Genomic DNA, 17629 nt, shown 5'->3' on the forward strand with positions numbered 1-17629 from the left:
GGATGCATATTCCAAGTGAATAACATGCTGCAAGCTGTGTACAGGCATGTTCTTTTTTCCTTTTTGTTTTTGCAAAAAGCAAGCATACTGTACTTTGAACCCTACATCACGCGTCTCCTTTTTGCAAGACAATTTGTGTTGCCAACCAACCGGATTGATGTCTGCCTTTAATTCCCCAAGAATCTGGTCCGGCCACTCGTGCACCACCGGCCGCCGCCGCCGCCGCGTGAAGAGAGAATTTCGATTCTGAGTTGTGAGCCGGAGAAATTATCAATCCATTCTAATTCAGAAATGCGAGCCGGCTCTAAGAGTTTGTTTGTAAAACGACATTGTTGAAAAGATAAAAGAATGCAAATTAAGCTAGTAGTACATATTGTGAGTTCCTTCCCATAAACACGCACCAACCCCCAAGATCTTCTTAATCAATCCACATATGATGCCAAAGACAGTACGTCCTCACCTTGTTTGGAAAATTAACTAGCTACCAAACGTGATCAGACACTAGTTTGGCTCATTCCTGTTATAATCGTACTCTATTTTTTAAGAAACATATCTTCATAATTTACATGCATCAGGCTCTCACCCTATATGGAAAATTAACTAGCTACCAGATTCCACCATATACTACTAGCTAGTTTGGCTCATTCCTAACTAATCATACTCTATTTTAAATGTTAAAGAATATCTCCGATCACTTAAACCATTGTGGCATGCATGTTATTTTGCCCAACAAGACCATGGTTAGGTGCCTTTAATGGATTTAATATATACATACAGTCCAAAGGTTGGCGCATGTGTTATCTTGATCTTGCTCCATTGTGTCAATTGAGTTGTGCCTTGTCCAATAATGCATATAGCCCTCCATGAAATCCCTTCTAACCAATTGTGTTTCGACTTGACTTGCCGGTGGTTCTTAAAAATCATGATATTTTCACAATCACGACATGGACGGAACATACTCCGTTTGGTGGGCGGTTTCCTCCGCATTCCATCATGGCGCCTATCATGGATCTAAAGATTCGATCAATGTACGCTTTGGTTAAACGGCCCTCTTCTTTGTACATCCAATGTTCCGGTCCATGTTCTATGTACATTATGAGTTGAAATTTGTTTTAGTTAAATAACCAGAATGATATAAATAAAATTACAACGAGTAAAAACAAGTCCACAATAATTTTGTAAGCATGAGCTTTCAATAGATGTTATCAGTTTTGCAGTAGTGTGGAGAAGTTGTTCTAATTCAGATATGCGAGTGCGTAGAGTTTGCGAAACATCTTTTCAAAAGTGATGTTGTTTTGCAAATTAAACTAGTATATCTGTTATGACTTCTTTCACACACAAACAAATGCACCAACCCACAATTTATTCTCAATTTAATGCATATATAGTGACAATGCCCATGCTCTCACCCTATACGGAAAACTAACTAGCTACCAAAATCGACCATACACTATAGATAGTTCGGCTCATTCCCAAACTAATCATACCCTATTTAATATTAAAAAAAATCTCTGGTCACTTCTGCAATCGTGACATGCATGTTATTTTGGCCAACAAGATGATGATTAGGTGCCTTGGATGGAGTAACATATACATCCTCAAACAGTGCAACTTGATGGGTGGACGCATGACTTGGCGATAGATGATGCCTCCCTGATGACGCTCAGTTACTTTTATATTATGAGATTAGGAAGGAATTAGCTGCTAGCTCATGGTTTACTTTTGTTTTGTTCGTTTATACTATACCGGGAGGAAGGAATAAAGGAGCCATGCATCTACATCATGCACCTTAGGTAACATATATATCTGATTAGAGATGACATATGACAGTGATGTCGATTAGTAAAAACAATTTAACGTGCGGGTTGATATCAGTGGCTACAGTTGAAAAAGTTATTTACTGGTAACAAGTTGTTCATTAAAAGTATAGAACTTGGTATTAAAAATATATCATTGGCGTCTCTGTCAATATGATGACGGCTCAATCGATTCTCGTGTGTCTCTATCTATGCTGGATTGATTTAAGTCATTTCAGCCAGGGGCAATGCATTTTCCTTTTTGTCGTGTTTTTGTTGATATTTGCTCTGGTGTTGCACCAGACTAGTACGCATGAAATAATTTATGTTTATGTAATATAGGTCAACTGCATGCCTACTCAACCATGAATAGCAAAAGGAGATACCGTAGAGTAAGCAACAAGGGCCCAATAGTGCTAATTAATTAAGCTATCATTAACATGGCCAATGAAAAAAAGAGTACAAAGAGTTCTAATATAGAATTAGTCGGCAAGGACTTAAGCAATAAATAAATATTTACATGCGTGGATGCCATTATATAACAGTATATTCTCTCTTTCTTTTTGTTTGACCATGATGAGATTATATGTTGTCTGATTGGCCACACTGCACATGATTGTTTTTGGAAGAAAACAGTCGCGCGCTTCTTTCCATCTGCCATGCTAAGACGGATAACCAAGGGTGTGATCAAAATGGAGATGTGTTACCACTAGCTGTGGGTGGGTCTAGACGAAGGAGGAAGGGATTCTAATGAATGTTGTGGGAGGCTACCACAGATCTATCCACCGCAGCATGCAGAGAAATATAGGAATCAAGGTAATGTCCATAGCGGTAACAAATAGGATGCAACGATGTGGGAAGGCGGTTTCAGATAGAAGATAGATAGGGTTAAGGTTGGCCCAAGGTGAAATAAGATGAAATGAATGACGAAAACAGATGAGTAAAGGGTTTGGTGCCATATAAATAGGCAACCAATCGACCAGCTAGCTAGGTGGAAGGTAGCATGTTGTAATTTACGTGCTTAGATAAAGATAGTGTGTACGAGCATGTGGCCATCACACCCCGGCATGCTTGGGGCTTCTCTCCGCCCCTGGATGGATGGTCACCTGACGCATGCAAACAAAATGAAAATGAGCGACAAAAACAGATGAGTAAAGGGTTTGGTGGCATATAAACATGCAACCAATCGACCAGCTAACTAGGTGGAAGGTAGCGGGTTGTCATTTAGGTGCTCAGATAAAATGTAGTGTGTACGGGCACGTGGCCGCCATACCGCGGCGTGACTGGGGCTGCCCCTGGATGGGTGATCACCTGAGGTATGCAAACAAGATGAAAATGAACGACATAAATGGATGAGTAAAAGGTTTGGTGGCAAATAAACAGGCAACCGATCGACCAGCTAGCTAGGTGGAAGGTAGCAGGTTGTAATTTACGTGCTCATATCGAAAATAGTGTGGACAAGCACGTGGCCGTCACACCCCAGCGTGCATGAGGCTTATGTCTGCCCTTGGATGGATGATCACCTTAGGCACACAAATGAAAATGAGCGACAAAAAGGATGACTAAATGGTTTGGTGGCATATAAAAGGGCAACCAATCAACCAACTAGCTAGGTGGAAGGTAGCAGGTTGTAATTTTACGTGTTTAGATCAAAAATAGTATGTACAAGATGGTGGCTGTCACACCCCCGGCGTGCCAGAGGCTTATCTCCGCCCTTGGATGGATGGTCACCTGTAAACATGCAACCAATCAACCAGCTAACTAGGTGGAAGGTAGTGAGTTGTAATTTACGTGCTCAGATCAAAAATAGTGTGTACGAGCACGTGGCTGTCACACCCTGGTGTGCCTGGGGCTTATCTCCGCCCCTGGATAGATGGTCACCCGAGGCACGCAAATAAGATGAAATGAACGGCAAAAATGGAAATAAAGGATTTGGTGGCATATAAACAGGCAACCAATCGATCAGCTAGGTAGGTAGAAGGTAGCGGGTTGTAATTTGCATGTTGGGTAGTGTGTATGAGAACGTGCCGTCACACCCTCGGCGTGTCTGAGGCTTATCTCTTCCCTTGGATGGATGGTCACATGAGGCAAGAAGAAAATGAAAGACAAAAACAGATGAGTAAAGGGTTTAGGGCCATATGAACATGCAACCAATCAACCAGCTAGTTAGGTGGAAGATAGCGGGTCGTAATTTACGTGCTCAGATCGAAAATAGTGTGTACGAGCACGTGGGCGTCACACCTCAGCGTGCCGGGGGCTTCTCTTCTCCCCTGGATGGATGGTCACCCGAGGCACGCAAATAAGATGAAATGAGCGACAAAAATGGACGAGTAAAGGGTTTGGTGGCATATAAACAGGCAACAAATCGACATGCTAGCTAGGTGGAAGGTAGCGGGTTGTAACTTATGTGCTCAAATCGAAAATAGTGTGTACGAGCACGTGGCCGTCACACCTCAGCATGCCTGGGGCTTATTTTCGCCCTTGGATGGATTGTCACCCGAGGCACGCAAATAAGATGAAATGAGCGACAAAAATGGGTGAGTAAAGGGTTTAGTGGCATATAAACAGGCAACAAATCGACCTGCTAGCTAGATGGAAGGTTACGGGTTGCAATTTACGTGCTCAAATCGAAAATAGTGTGTACGAGCACGTGGCCGTCACACCCTGGTGTGCTTGGGGCTTATCTTCGCCCCTGGATGGATTGTCACACGAGGCACACAAATAAGATGAAATGAACGACAAAAACGGATGAGTAAAGGGCTTGGTGGCGTATAAACAGGCAACAAATCAACCTGCTAGCTAGGTGGAAGGTAGCGAGTTGTTATTTGCGTGGTCGGATCAAAAAATAGTGTGTATGGGCACGTGACCGTCACACCCCGGCGTGCATGGGGCTTATCTCTGCCCTTCAATGGATGGTTATCTGAGACACATAAATAAGATGAAAATAAACGACAAAAAGTGATGAGTAAAGGGCTTGGCGGTGTATAAACAGGCAACAAATCGACCTGCTAGCTAGGTGGAAGGTACCAGGTTGTAATTTATGCGCTCAAATCGAAAATAGTGTGTACGAGCATGTGGCTGTCACACCCCGGTGTGCCTGGGGCTTATCTTCGCCCCTGGATGGATGGTCACCCGAGGCACACAAATAAGATGAAATGAATGACAAAAAACGGACGAGTAAAGGGCTTGGTGGCGTATAAACAGTGTGTATGGTTATCTGAGACACATAAATCGACCTACTAGCTAGGTGGAAGGTAGCGAGTTGTTATTAGCGTGGTCGGATAAAAAATAGTGTGTATGGGCACGTGACCATCACACCCTGGCGTGCATGGGGCTTATCTTCGCCCTTCGATGGATGGTTATCTGAGACACATAAATAAGATGAAAATGAATGACAAAAACAGATGGGCAAAGAGTTTGGCGGCGTATAAACAACTAACCAACCAGGCAGCTAGCTAGGTGGATGGCAGGTGGTCGTTATTTTCTTTAAAAGTTGCTTATATGTAATATATATACAATAATAGGAAGGCGAAGGTAATTTAGTGGACGACTAATCGAGGATGAATTCCAATTAATGTGAGTGGATAGACTTGGTGGGTGTATGCCCCTACATAAGAGTGTATTCTTTTATTTCCTTGTACATGACCACAATAAGGGTGTACGTTGTCTGGTTGACTACAAAAAGCACTCTGGCCACGGGTCCAAAAACATTCGAGTGCTTCTTCACCTTTTGTCATACTAAGGGGAATTACCAAGTGCGCGGTCGAAATGGCGATGCGACATCGCTAGCCACGGGCGAGTGGAGATGAAGGAGGAAGGCACAGTGATGATACAGAAAGAAATACCCCCTCCGTCTCATAATATAAGACATTTTCGCAAACTAACATATGGAGAATACTCTGATGATTTAATTAGGGGAGGGCGAATCGGGATTAATGTGAGCGAGTGGAATGGATGGCGGTCGTGGAGTACATGCAACTTGCTAGTTAGCTTGGGTGTGATTAGCAAGGAAGGAGGCAGCGTGGTGCAATAAAAGGAAGGAGCTCCGGAGGTGACCGTAGGGGCGAGCCACAGCTGCAGGTTGATGCAATGAGCCAAAGAAACAAATAAAACTTGGTGGGAGTGTGTGATGTCGTCTTGTGTCTTGACTGCCTGTCATTAGATTTTGGGATTAAGTAATTAGATTTTGGTCTTGACGCAGGATACTAGCTAAGGTAGTTTATTAGGCATATGTGGTTGGTGATTAGGACGGGTAGATGGGGATGGATGGCAAGCTAGGAGGGGGAGGAAGCAGTAGAAGTAGAAGTGGAAGAAATGGAGGAATGATTGATGGAGTGGGTGGATGTGAACCGGTTAGCAGCAGTACTAGTAGATCCATGCAAATATTTGTATTACTATTTTTTGAGCATCAGTACAGACACAAGCGTTCATATACACGCGCATACACTCATCCCTATGAACGCACACACGCACACCCTACCCCTATGAGCACCTCCGAAAGACTGAGCCGGCATATCATCTTGAGATTTACGAAGTCATCCTCCCACTGAAAGCGCATCGCCGGAAATCCTGAAATAAATCCAGAAATAATGCGAGCATCAGGATTTGAACACCTAACCATCTCAACCACGGGTTGGTTCGCTATTTGTATTAGTATTTACTAGTACTAGTTATGTTGCACCCGGCCAGCGTTAGCAGTGTTGTTGTAGTATGGTTTCTGGGTTGTTTCACTTGTATTATATGAATACAAAAGGAAGTAAAGGTAAAACAAAGAAACAAACAAACAAAGAAACAAATAAAGGAAGGAAGGAACATGGGTGGCACTGTAGGAATGGAGCAGTGTAGGTTATTTTTGTTGGCTGGCTGCTAGTGGTAAGCACTGTAGCCGCAGACTTGTGGGGAGAGAGAGGCGTGTGTGGGTGTGGCCTGTGTTGATTGCGTTGCGCAAGGAGGTGAAGGACTGCTGCCTCACTGATTGAAGAAGAAGAAGAAGAAGAATAACAATTGGGTGTAGAGAGATGACAGTAAGTAGTAAGCATCTGGCAGTAATAAGGGAAGTAGTAGTTTAGGAGAGTGAGATGCAGCACAAGCAGACGGGTTGCTTCCTTCCCTGTTGTTTACCGGCACCAGCAGGCAGCAACCAAGAGCAAGAGCATTCGAGCAACCGGTGAGGCTCTTCTTCTCTTGAGTCTTGAGGCCAGCCCAGCAGCACCGTGTTGGCGGTGTGATGTGATGTTATGGACGCTTTGTTTTTCTTTCTTTCTTTCTTTCTTTTGTCCCTTTCTTCTTCCTCCTCCGCCCGCCCGCCGCTCTTTCTTCCTCCTCTCCTCTGCTCTGCTCCTTTGTTGTCCTATAAATCCTGCCCCCGGAGGCCTCCATCCTTTCCAATCTCTCCCAACCCACTCCATTCCTTGTTTCATTCACCCCTCCCCTCCCCTCCCCTACCCATCTGGCCTACTCATCTCATCTCATACGTAGAGAAGAGATATAGTGTGGGGAAGAAAGTGACCAGACCAGACCAGAGCAGACCAGCAGCTAGCCTAGGTCCAGCCCTTCCCCTCCTCTCCTCTCCTCGCGCCACCGCCCGCCGGACCACCCATCCGGACCGGAGATCCACCCATCACATATACCTACCTTCCTTCCATCCTTCCATCCTTCCTTCATTCCTACAAGCAAAGCAAAGCAGCGCAGAGCAGAGAGAGATCCAGCACAGCAGACAAGTAGAAGCAAGATGTTCGCCGACGCCGGCTTCAGCTTCTCCGCCTACTCTCCTTCCCCGCAGCCGCAGGGCTACTCATACTCGCCCCCGCTCTTCTCCCACCCCTACCCCGACCACTCCTCCTTCTCCTCTGCCCCCAACACCGCTGCTCCGGCGCAACCGCCGCAACTCCCTCTCCCTCTCCCTCTCCCTCTCTTGCACCAGCAACACCAACAACATCAAGCCGCCGCTGCACCCGACGACGACGACGCCTCCGCCGCCATGTACCACCACCTGGTGAGTAGTACTACTTCTCCACCTCCCTCCCATTTCTTCTGCTCCATTATTAGTCTTAGCTTGCATACATGCACATGCATGCCACTGCACTGCAACCAATCTCCTCAGATCACATCAAACTCCCTCCAGCACTTGCTTGGCTCTTCTTTTCCTGTTGCATCAAAATAAAAAATTAACCCCAACACTAGTTTTTCCTCTCTCTCACTCTGATTCTGCTTCTTGGCCGCAATTCAACTCAATTCAATTCAATTTTAGAGGTCAATAAGATACAAGGTGCTCTCTCTCAAATTGCTTCCTGCACCACGGCCGCCGCCGCCGCCAATTCCTCTCCTCTCCTCTCCTTGCCGTCGAGACAAAAATAATAATGTCGCTTTCTCTCTCCCTTGTTGTTTCCGAGCCCCACCCTCCTGCAAACACTATCAACTATGCAGTATTATATTTTGTACAGTTCATCAAAGGGAGGAGGTGTCAACTATTCTAGACTAGACTAGACTAGACTAGAAACAACCTCCCTCCCTCCCTCCCTTTTAATCAGATTCATTCATCTCCCACTTTTAAAACCCCTCCACTAATTAAACACAACATGTCTAATACTTACTACAAGCCCACCTTTAAGCACTCATTGGTTCTTCCACCTTTTGCTTTACTTTCCTTGTTGCAAAGATAATACTAATATCTGCACACAAGGGAAGACTAGTGGTACTACTACTTTACTTTACTGCACTAGTACTACTTGTCATCAACATGCATCAATCACACTGTCAAGCTGCAGCCTGCACATTTTTAGCTACTGATAGACAAAGATTGCTTATCATGTCCTCTTCCTATAATTAATATATTTGTACTAATACAGTACTCGTCAACGTCCATCAGCACGGCACTGCCATACAAAAAGCATCCATCAAACTCACTCCTAATTTTGGCCTAATTCAAACCGTCCTAATTTAGCAGCACCATGCCATAAATCCTCCTACTCATGGACACATGCACCTTGGCAGATTATATGACCCTCACTTTTGTTATTTTATTTTTATATGTAAAGAAAGATCCCACATAACAACACTTGCTCATGTTGCCTCCCAACTTTGAATCTTCTTCTTCCCACACAAAGGCTTTAGCTGCCAGGTCACAGGTCACAGGGAGGGGCTCAGATATTTTTAACACTTGGTCACCTTTAGGCTTTAGCTGCCAATTTGAGGAGAGGGATCGAATTAGGTCGAGTTTTTGGCCAAATTGAGATGCCACTGTCCATGGGAAGCATATGCTCTTCTCTGCTCTCATGTGGTGTGGTGTGGTGTGGTGGTAGCAATAGCAATAGCAATAGCAAAGCATGACAGGGACTTGGCGTCAGTTCACATGTGCGCCCACGCTAGAATACAACAACGAATAGTACATGCGGCCATAGATGCTACCCCCCACTCATCAAAACTATTCTCTACTACTACCACTTGCCTTTTTATTTTTACTCTTCTACTCCTTTTTATTTTATTTACTGAATGAATGAATTGCCCTGCTGTTTACTTCTGTTCTTCAGTTCATTGTATTTTCCAGAAATTAAGTGTTTGTAGTATGATTAAATCAGCTCTATCTAATATTTTGTTTCATGCATCTATGTAAAAATAAATAAATAACAGGGAGACATGGGGCAGCCATCCCTGATATCAGAGTATGACCTTGGAGCAGAGGGCGACCTGTTCAAGGCCCCGGAGCCCATAATCGAGGAGCCGCTGCTGGCCCTCGATCCCGTCGCCGCCGCCATCTCCATGATGTCCGGCGGCGACAACGCCATGGACGACAGCATCAAGGTCTCGGACATGGGCCTGAGCGAGGTGCTGTACGAGTGCGAGAAGGAGCTCATGGAGAAGTCGGCCATCGAGGAGACCATATCCGAGCTGCTGGACGTCAAGATCCCCATGCTGCAGGTCGAGGACGTGCCCGGGGAGCTCAGGGCCTCCTCGTCATCGACAATTGCCGCCGGCACCGGCGAGTGCTCGCTCCAGAAGAGCGTCAGCTCCGGGTGCCTCAACTCGGGCGACTGGATGAACGGGTCGGCGGTGAGGCCCAACTTCCTCGACTTCCAAGGGCTCGACTTCGAGGCCGCCTTCGGGCTCCGGCGAGCCTACAGCGAGGGTGACATTCAGGTATGTATGACATGGTGATGATCATCTCTCTCTCTCTCTCTCCCTGTTGCACTGCACAACACAACACAACACTAGATGGAAAATGGAATTATTGCTGTGACAAGCACCACTGATCGACCTTTCGCCTTTGTGTCTCTAACTGAGCACAGCTGTCGACAAGAGACACGATAAGTACACGAGACAAACCTAAAAGGCGTCGCTTTCTCATGGCATTCCACAAAAACCTCACTGTAGTTGTACTAAAATGGTGTGCAGTGTAGTGCTTTGCTCAACATGAAAATGCCGTTCCGTTCCGTTATACTATATAGAAGATAAAAGCTATGATATGAAGGAAGGAGAGGCACTAGGTAGCTAGGTAGTGATGTGATCTCAGAGGTTGCTAATTCTGCCCAAAGCCACCCTTTCCCTTAACGGCCTCCTCACTGCTTTAGCTGATACTAGAGCGCATATATGCCTACCCTGCACACTCAGCACCAGTCTAGCTACTTACTGTGTGGTATCTTTCAAGATGCTTAGATTTTTCGACATGCGAGATGCTAGTAATATGTTTTCTTCCTGATCATGTGTTTAGGTAGGAATAGGATCATCATGTAAAGTTCAATTTTTGTATGAGGATATGCAATTTGCAAGGCTAACATGTTTACCTCTTTTTTCGACAGAAGCTTGGTGCCAATACCCCTCGGCCTGGGATCGCGGCAAATGTGCAGGCATCTGGTGAGAGGCTTGTGACCATCAGCGACCTCAAAAGCGAGGAGAGGAAGCAGAAGCTCAACAGGTACAGGAAGAAGAAGATCCAGAGGAACTTTGGCAGAAAGATCAAGGTGCACAAACAAACAAATCTCTCTTACTTCTCTTCTTCTACGAGTACAAGATGCAATATCAGAGAATGATGAATGTTTTCGATTCTGTGTGTTGCAGTATGCTTGCAGGAAGGCTCTGGCGGACAGCCAGCCGAGGGTGCGAGGGAGGTTCGCCAAGATGGACGACGGCGACATGCTCAAGCCGAGGAAGTAGACGGGGCCATGGAGGCCGCCGCGAAGCCGATGAGGAGGGAAGACAAAGGTTGTTGCCAGGAGGGAATTATGCTGCTGCTGCTGCTGCTGCTGCTGGGAGATGCTGCCAGTGGCTTTGTTGGCGTCTAGAAGCTTCTAGGTGAGGCGGCACCGCCTTCTAGGGTCATGGCTGCCGTGCCGCGCTGCGCCGCCCGTCGGAATTCATTTCAGTCGCTCCATCAAATCCGTTCCGTTCCTATGGGTGACATTTTCTATTTTCTGCGTTCGTTTGTAGTAGTAGTAGTGATAATAATATGATGATGGTCCTCCTCCCTGCGGTGCAAGAGAGTGGAGAGCCCTAGCCAGGCAGGCTCCTCTTCTTCTTCTGTGTACAAAGGCTTGAACTTGAAGTTGGTACTACTAAATAAATAAAACCCAGGCTCCTCTCTTGCTTCCCATGTAAAAATAATCATGTTGTTGTTGCTATTAATAATTCTGATGATGATGATGATGGTTGGTGAAGTGTTTGCTGTCAATAAAGAAGAGAGTTTTCTCTTCAAAACAAACTGACCTATCAGTCTCAGGGCCCTAGTTTTCAAACCAAAACTCTTGTCCTTTTATGTCCACAAGCATTCTCAAATTTCTTTTTTAGTATAAATCTTTGTAGAAAACTAACCAAAATACATAAAAGTTGGTCCAAGCAAACAATAAAACAGGCAAAAGGCGGCTATCATAATCCGTCGCTATTTTAGTGTCAATTTTAAGGAAACGACAGCGAAAATTGCACCCTCAAAGACTTTGAAAGGTGAAAGCGGCCGAATAAAACTCATCATCATATAGCCCCCCCAAAAGCATCTCGCAATCAATCACACGCCAAAGTACGAAAACATAATTAAAATGGACTTCAGCTACAGTGACAGTGAAAAGTGCAGAGAATGTAGGCCTGAATTTGGGCAACACATGAAAACAAACAGCATCCATCAAAATCAAGCGCCTGAAGGCGACGGTTTGATTTGAACATCACGATTGCTCGCTCTATAATATTCAAAGGTACAAACAAACTCTTTAAATTTCTTCGGGCCTTATTGCATCACGATGAGACAAGGGCAAGGGCGACACCGACTGAAAGGTCGCCCGGGTCGCGGTGTTATTGCACTCTGCCATGGTCTAGAGGCGATTACGGAAAGGGACTGGAGCTTCTTTGGCTCTTCTGAAGACGATGCGGCGGTTAGTTCACACCGTAGATCCACTTCTCCTCGTTGCTGGTGTAAGAGACCAGCTCCTTGGGCTGGAACCAGAGCGCGATCTCGTCCTTGGCTGTCTCCGGGCCATCGCTCCCGTGGATGATGTTCCTGACGTTCAGACGACGGAATGAATGTGAGCACAACGGAATTATTCTGGGAGTGCATCATGGCATTCAAGAAAATGCGGAATCGAACCTACATCAGGCCTTTCTTTTTTTGTTTCAGTCTGTCTATTCTAAAAGACTGGAACTAAGCAGTGATGAGTGCAAATGATGGATGATTAGATGCATGGACACACTTTTCTGAATGAGTGCAAATAATGGATCATCGCTAGCTGGGCCTACTGAAGAGAGAATGAAGCATACCTTCCAACAACAACAGCAAGGTCACCCCTGATGGTTCCTGGCTCAGATTTCGATGGGTCCGTGGCACCGATCAGCTTCCTCCCGTACTTGATAACGCCCTCTCCTTCCCATACCTTCAGAATATGGAACAGATTAATAAACTGCAACTTGGCGGCAAACACAGGGTTATTTGTGTACGGACAAAAGATGGGAGGATTTGATTACCATGGCAAGCACGGGACCGGAGCTGAGGAAGTCGCACAGTCCATTGAAGAAAGGCCTTTCCTTGAGATCATGGTAGTGCTTCTCGGCGAACTGCTTGGATGGAACCACCAGCTTGATGGCAACAAGCTTGTATCCTTTTCTCTCAAATCGGGACACTATCTCAGAAATCTGTTGCCAGAGAGAAAAGATACAGAGACATCCATCATCATACAGTAGCAAATTAAAGACATGTGTATGGAGAGAACACTTTTTGTATCCCGAAAATCAGGGGTATTTCCCTGGCTCTGTTCATAGAATGAAACCAAAATGTCACAGCCCTTGTTGGCTAACAGCCCTACAGCAAAGGATAAAAGAGGTTTGAAACAAACTGTGACCCTCACTGCATAACAGCAACATCTTCTACTGAACACCTGACATGGGGGAGAACACTAAACAGTAGAAACTTGTGATGGACTGCATATTTTGGTCTTACAGGACTGTGATGGGCACGGGCTGTGTATTTTGGTTTTAAGGGATTGTGATGGGCTGTGCATTTTGGTTTTAAGGGGTTGGGATGGGTTGTGCATTTTGGTTTTAAGGGATTGCATTGGGCTGTGCATTTTGGTTTTAAAGGGATTGTGATGGGCTGTGCATTTTGGTTTTAAGGGATTGTGATGGGCTGTGCATTTTTGGTTTTAAGGGATTGAGATGGCTGAGCAGTTTGGTTAAGGGATTGCGATGGGCAGTGCATTTTTGGTTTTAAGGGATTGTGATGGGCTGTGCGCAGTTTGGTTTTAAGGGATTGTGATGGGCTGCGCAGTTTGGTTTCAAGGGATTGTGATGGACTGCTCATTTTCGTTTCAAGGAATTGTGATGGGCTGCCTATTTTTGCATTTTGGATTTAAGGAATTGTGATGGGCTGAATGGTGGAACTGGATTTGCACATCAGCATGACTGTAACTAGAAGCATGCCTAGCCTTATTACCAAACCTTGTTTGTGAAGCATAATGGGCTAGTGGCCCCCTACTACCGATGCTACCGAAATAAGGAAAGGCAGACAGGGTCCGACAAGATAAAAGAGTAAGGTTTCTCTCCAAACCCCCAAGCTTGTCCTAGGCTCCTAGCTAAGTGGTGTGCCTTTATTATTATATAATATACAGATAGATCCAAATGGGTCCAAGGGCAGGTACAACATTAGTTGTTAATGGTTGGTCTAGAACAGATCTCAAGAAAAATGCTGTCGGTGCGCGAAACAGAATATGTCATGTTAGCATTTCAAGTCCAGGAATGCGTTTACAATTCAATTGACCTATTCGTATATGGACTGCATATTTTTGGTTTTAAGGGGTTGTGATGGGCTGCATATATATTTTGGTTTTAGGTGGATTTGCATATGAGCCTAACTGTAGCTAGAAGCAAGCCTAGCACTAGTGCCAGATCATGCTTTTGAAGCATAATAGGCTAATGCATCCTGCACGCCTACTTATCGATGCAACCGAAGTAATAGAAAAAAAAATGCAAATGGGATCCAAGAGTATGAACGAGATTAGTTGTTAATTGTTAGCTGAGAAGAGATCTCAAGGACAATGTCGGTGCGCGAAAAAATAGAATATGCCTAGTCGACGACGGATCTGTACTTGTATATACGTGTATTATGTACTTCCTCCGTATCAAAATATAAGACGTTTTTGGCACTGTCATAGTGTAAAAAAAATGTCTTATATTTTGATACGGAGGTAGTACAAAATAGCACAAGACATCAAGTGTGACCAAAGGCAGGGCCAGGGGCATACATACTGAACTGATTGATCTGAACCAATATGTATTGTATGAATGTTGTAGGACTAGTAGTATTATTATTGATAAAAGGCAGGGCAGAACAGAGATGCAAGTGTTGGTTGGTACTCACAAGGCCTCTACTACTATAGAAGAGTAAGGTTTGTTTCCAAAACCCGAAAAGAAAAATCCTAGCTAGGTGGAGTGGCACTATTATTATACTCCATCCGTTCCAATATATAAGGTGTAGTATTAGTTTAAAAAGAAGTCAAACATGTCCAAGTTTGACCAAGTTTTTAGAAAGAAACAGTATCAATATCTGAAATACCAAATTCATATCATTATATCCATCATGAAAAGTATTTTTCATATTTTATTTATTCTTGTAGTGTAGATGTTGATATTTTATCCTATAATCTTGGTATAGACCCAATTGGGATCTAAGAGTAGGAGATTAAATTGTTAATGGCTGGCCTAGGACAGATCTGAACTGACAATGTATGCTGTGTGGGGGCTGAATAGAATAGGCGAGCATTTGTATTCAACAAAATGGAATCACGATTCGTTTGTTGTATAGTTGTATGCGTGTATGTACGGGCATGGGACAAGTGCAAAAGACGTCCTCGACTGAGGGGGCCTCAACTGCAACTAGAGCACAGTAAAAACATAACCAGTGAGCAGCCATGCACAAACAATGAGTGTATGGTATGAATGGTGTAGGGCGAATATGATATGATTAATAACAGAGCAGAGCAGAGCAGAGATATGTGTAGAAAGTATAGGTTGGTACTACTCACGAGGCCTCTCTGGACGCCGTCAGGCTTGATGGCGATGAAGGTGCGTTCCATCTGCAGGCAGGCAGATTGAGAATGGTAGGATTAGACATGGTGGTTCCATTTGATTCAAATCAAAGGGAATACAATACAGATATCCGATGCAGTAGAATAGAGGAGTGGGGGGAAGGGTGTGGGTCGGTACCTCGGCAGCATGCACCTCCTGATCCTGGAGCATGTAGACTGTTTGTAACCAAGGGATGCTGGGTTAGTAGGCCTTATGGATCTACGAATCTATCGGAAGCGGTTAGAGAGAAGATGGAGAGGAGTGACTGACCTGCGGCGGGGATGGCGGCGAGCCATGCGTAGGCGTGGGAGGATGCGGCGGCGTTGGTGTGGAGGTGGTGGGCGTATGCGGCTGGGAGGGTGGAGTTCCTGCCGAGGTTGGCGAGGGTGGCGAGCGCGGCGTTCCTCCCGTCTGCAATGCAACGCAATCGGAATGGAAATCTGGATGAATCCCTGACCTGACCTGATCTGATCTGATCTGCTCTGATCTGCTGTGATCTGGATCGAATGGAATGGTGGTTGATCCGATTCGTTTCGTGACTGACTGACCTGCGAGGACGGAGGAGGCGGCGCGCGGGGCGGCGGCGGGGGCGGAGGAGGAGGCGAGGAAGGACCTGGCGGCCTTGCAGGCGGACTGGAAGAGCTTCGAGGAGGAGCTCATCGTGGCGGCGGCGGCGGCCTGAGAACCTTCCTTGCTTGCTTGTGTGGGAGAGGAGAGGAGAGGAGAGGAGAGGAGAGGGAGAGGGGGAGAGATGTGGGAGGGATTTGTTGCTAGTGATGGGTGGTTATTATGTACTCCTCCTCCTCCTCCTACAGTGGCACCGAACAAAGGAATGGAAGGAATTGCCGTTGCGCCTCTCTGTTGGTTGGTTGGTTTTGCTTTACTTCAGATCAGATCTGAATCTGATGCCCTCTCGTCCCTTCCCTTTCCCTTCAATTGAGCGGCGCACGGCACGTAGAGCTGTCTTGTTATTCTTAGTTAGTTACCCTTCCTTTGGCCCCTCCCCTCCCCTCATCTGCATTTCTCCAACTCCTCCTCCCCCTTCTTCTTCTTCTTCCTCTTCTTCTTCGGCGGATGTTCATTGCGTCACCACGTCGCAGATCGTTCGAGCCCCGAGGAACGAAACCATCCGACACATCAGCGCACACAAGTACGTCTCCGTTAGAGCGGTGTGGAGGTACAATGCTCCCCAAGAAGCCATTAGGGCTATCGTATTCTCCTCGCGCCCTCACACAATGCGAGATGCCGTGATTCCACTATTGGTGCCCTTGAAGGCGGCGACCGAACCTTTACAAACAAGGTTGGGGCAATCTCCACAACTTAATTAGAGGCTCCCAACGACACCACGAAGCTTCACCGCAATGGACTATGGCTCCGCGGTGACCTCAACCGTCTAGGGTGCTCAAACATCCAAGAGTAACAAGATCCGCTAGGGATTAGTGGGGGGAATCAAATTTCTCTTAGTGGAAGTGTAGATCGGGGCCTTCTCACCCAATCCCGAGCAAATCACACGAGTTTGATTGGCTATGGAGAGAGATCGGGCGAAAATGGAGCTTGGAGCAACAATGAAGCTTAGGGTTGGAAGAGGTAGTCAACTAGAGGAAGAAGACACCCCTTATATAGTGGAGAGACAAATCCAACCGTTATCCACTTAACCAGCCCGTGACTTGCGGTACTACCGCAAAGGCTCAAGGTACTACCGCTGCTACGGCAGGCGCTAGTCCAGGCCAGAGCCGCAAAGGCTGAGAGCGGTACTGTCACTGACGCGGTACTATCTCTCCCCCTTGTGGTACTACCGCAAGGCTGGAATGGACTAGCCTGGGAAGGGCGCGGATGAATAAAAATACATCTGTGCCTACTTCCGCTGAAAATCAGATGGTGCAAAAATCCGACACGGTACTACCGCACCTGGCGTGCGGTACTACCGCGCAGGGAGCGGATGTAAAAAATTACATCCGCCCCTACTTCCACTCGTGTTGTTGTGCTAGATCAGGACCCACGGTACTACCGCGTGCATGGGGCGGTACTACCGCGTAAGGCGCGGATGTAAAAAAATACATCCGCCCCTACAACCGCACGAGCAGTTGGGTCTGGTCCAAGGCCACGGTACTACCGCTCCTTAAGAGCGGTACTACCGCAACGGCGTGCGGTACTACCGCGATGGCTTGCGGTACTACCGCTCCTAAGAGCAGTACTACCGCATGCCTCAGAACAACAGCACTAGGAATCCTTCTTTTTGCAAAATATGAAGACAACAGAGGATGCTCCAAAGCGCAGAGGGAAAGGCGGTGAAAAGG

At 46.0% G+C, this 17629-nt stretch overlaps 2 protein-coding genes across 3 annotated transcripts; one reads left to right on the top strand and one right to left on the bottom strand.

The window, feature by feature from the left end:
- Positions 1–6936: 6936 nt before the first annotated feature.
- Positions 6937–11390, top strand: LOC123150041 (uncharacterized). Of its 2 annotated transcripts, none has more exons than XM_044569846.1 (4): positions 6937–7791; positions 9426–9932; positions 10595–10753; positions 10851–11390. In XM_044569846.1, the coding sequence occupies exons 1-4, from the start codon at positions 7528–7530 to the stop codon at positions 10944–10946; spliced, it is 1026 nt and encodes a 341-aa protein (XP_044425781.1). In that variant the 5' UTR covers positions 6937–7527; the 3' UTR covers positions 10947–11390. The 2 variants fall into 2 exon arrangements, with proteins under 2 accessions (XP_044425781.1, XP_044425777.1); XM_044569842.1 differs by having other exon boundaries at positions 7136–7791; positions 10592–10753.
- Positions 11391–11885: 495 nt separating this feature from the next.
- LOC123150058 (nucleoside diphosphate kinase 3) lies at positions 11886–16176 on the bottom strand. The gene is made up of 7 exons (XM_044569849.1): positions 15881–16176; positions 15603–15743; positions 15471–15508; positions 15290–15340; positions 12738–12905; positions 12534–12646; positions 11886–12276 (listed from the first exon to the last, which is right to left on the bottom strand). Exons 1-7 carry the CDS (start codon positions 15990–15992, stop codon positions 12153–12155), a joined length of 747 nt encoding a protein of 248 aa, XP_044425784.1. The 5' UTR covers positions 15993–16176; the 3' UTR covers positions 11886–12152.
- Positions 16177–17629: the final 1453 nt, after the last annotated feature.

The sequence above is a fragment of the Triticum aestivum genome, chromosome 1B, assembly GCF_018294505.1.
Source record: "Triticum aestivum cultivar Chinese Spring chromosome 1B, IWGSC CS RefSeq v2.1, whole genome shotgun sequence".
Classification (NCBI taxonomy): Eukaryota; Viridiplantae; Streptophyta; class Magnoliopsida; order Poales; family Poaceae; genus Triticum; species Triticum aestivum.

Bases quoted from the DNA above. Each gene is read 5' to 3' on its own strand.
- LOC123150041 (XM_044569842.1), top strand. From the start codon at position 7,528: ATGTTCGCCGACGCCGGCTTCAGCTTCTCCGCCTACTCTCCTTCCCCG. The intron at 7,792-9,425 runs GTGAGTAGTACT...AATAAATAACAG, and splicing joins CCGCCATGTACCACCACCTG to GGAGACATGGGGCAGCCATC. The intron at 9,933-10,591 runs GTATGTATGACA...TTTTTTCGACAG, and splicing joins ACAGCGAGGGTGACATTCAG to AAGCTTGGTGCCAATACCCC.
- LOC123150058 (XM_044569849.1), bottom strand. From the start codon at position 15,992: ATGAGCTCCTCCTCGAAGCTCTTCCAGTCCGCCTGCAAGGCCGCCAGG. The intron at 15,341-15,470 runs GTACCGACCCAC...GCCTGCCTGCAG, and splicing joins AGGAGGTGCATGCTGCCGAG to ATGGAACGCACCTTCATCGC. The intron at 12,647-12,737 runs GTAATCAAATCC...CATATTCTGAAG, and splicing joins CCGGTCCCGTGCTTGCCATG to GTATGGGAAGGAGAGGGCGT.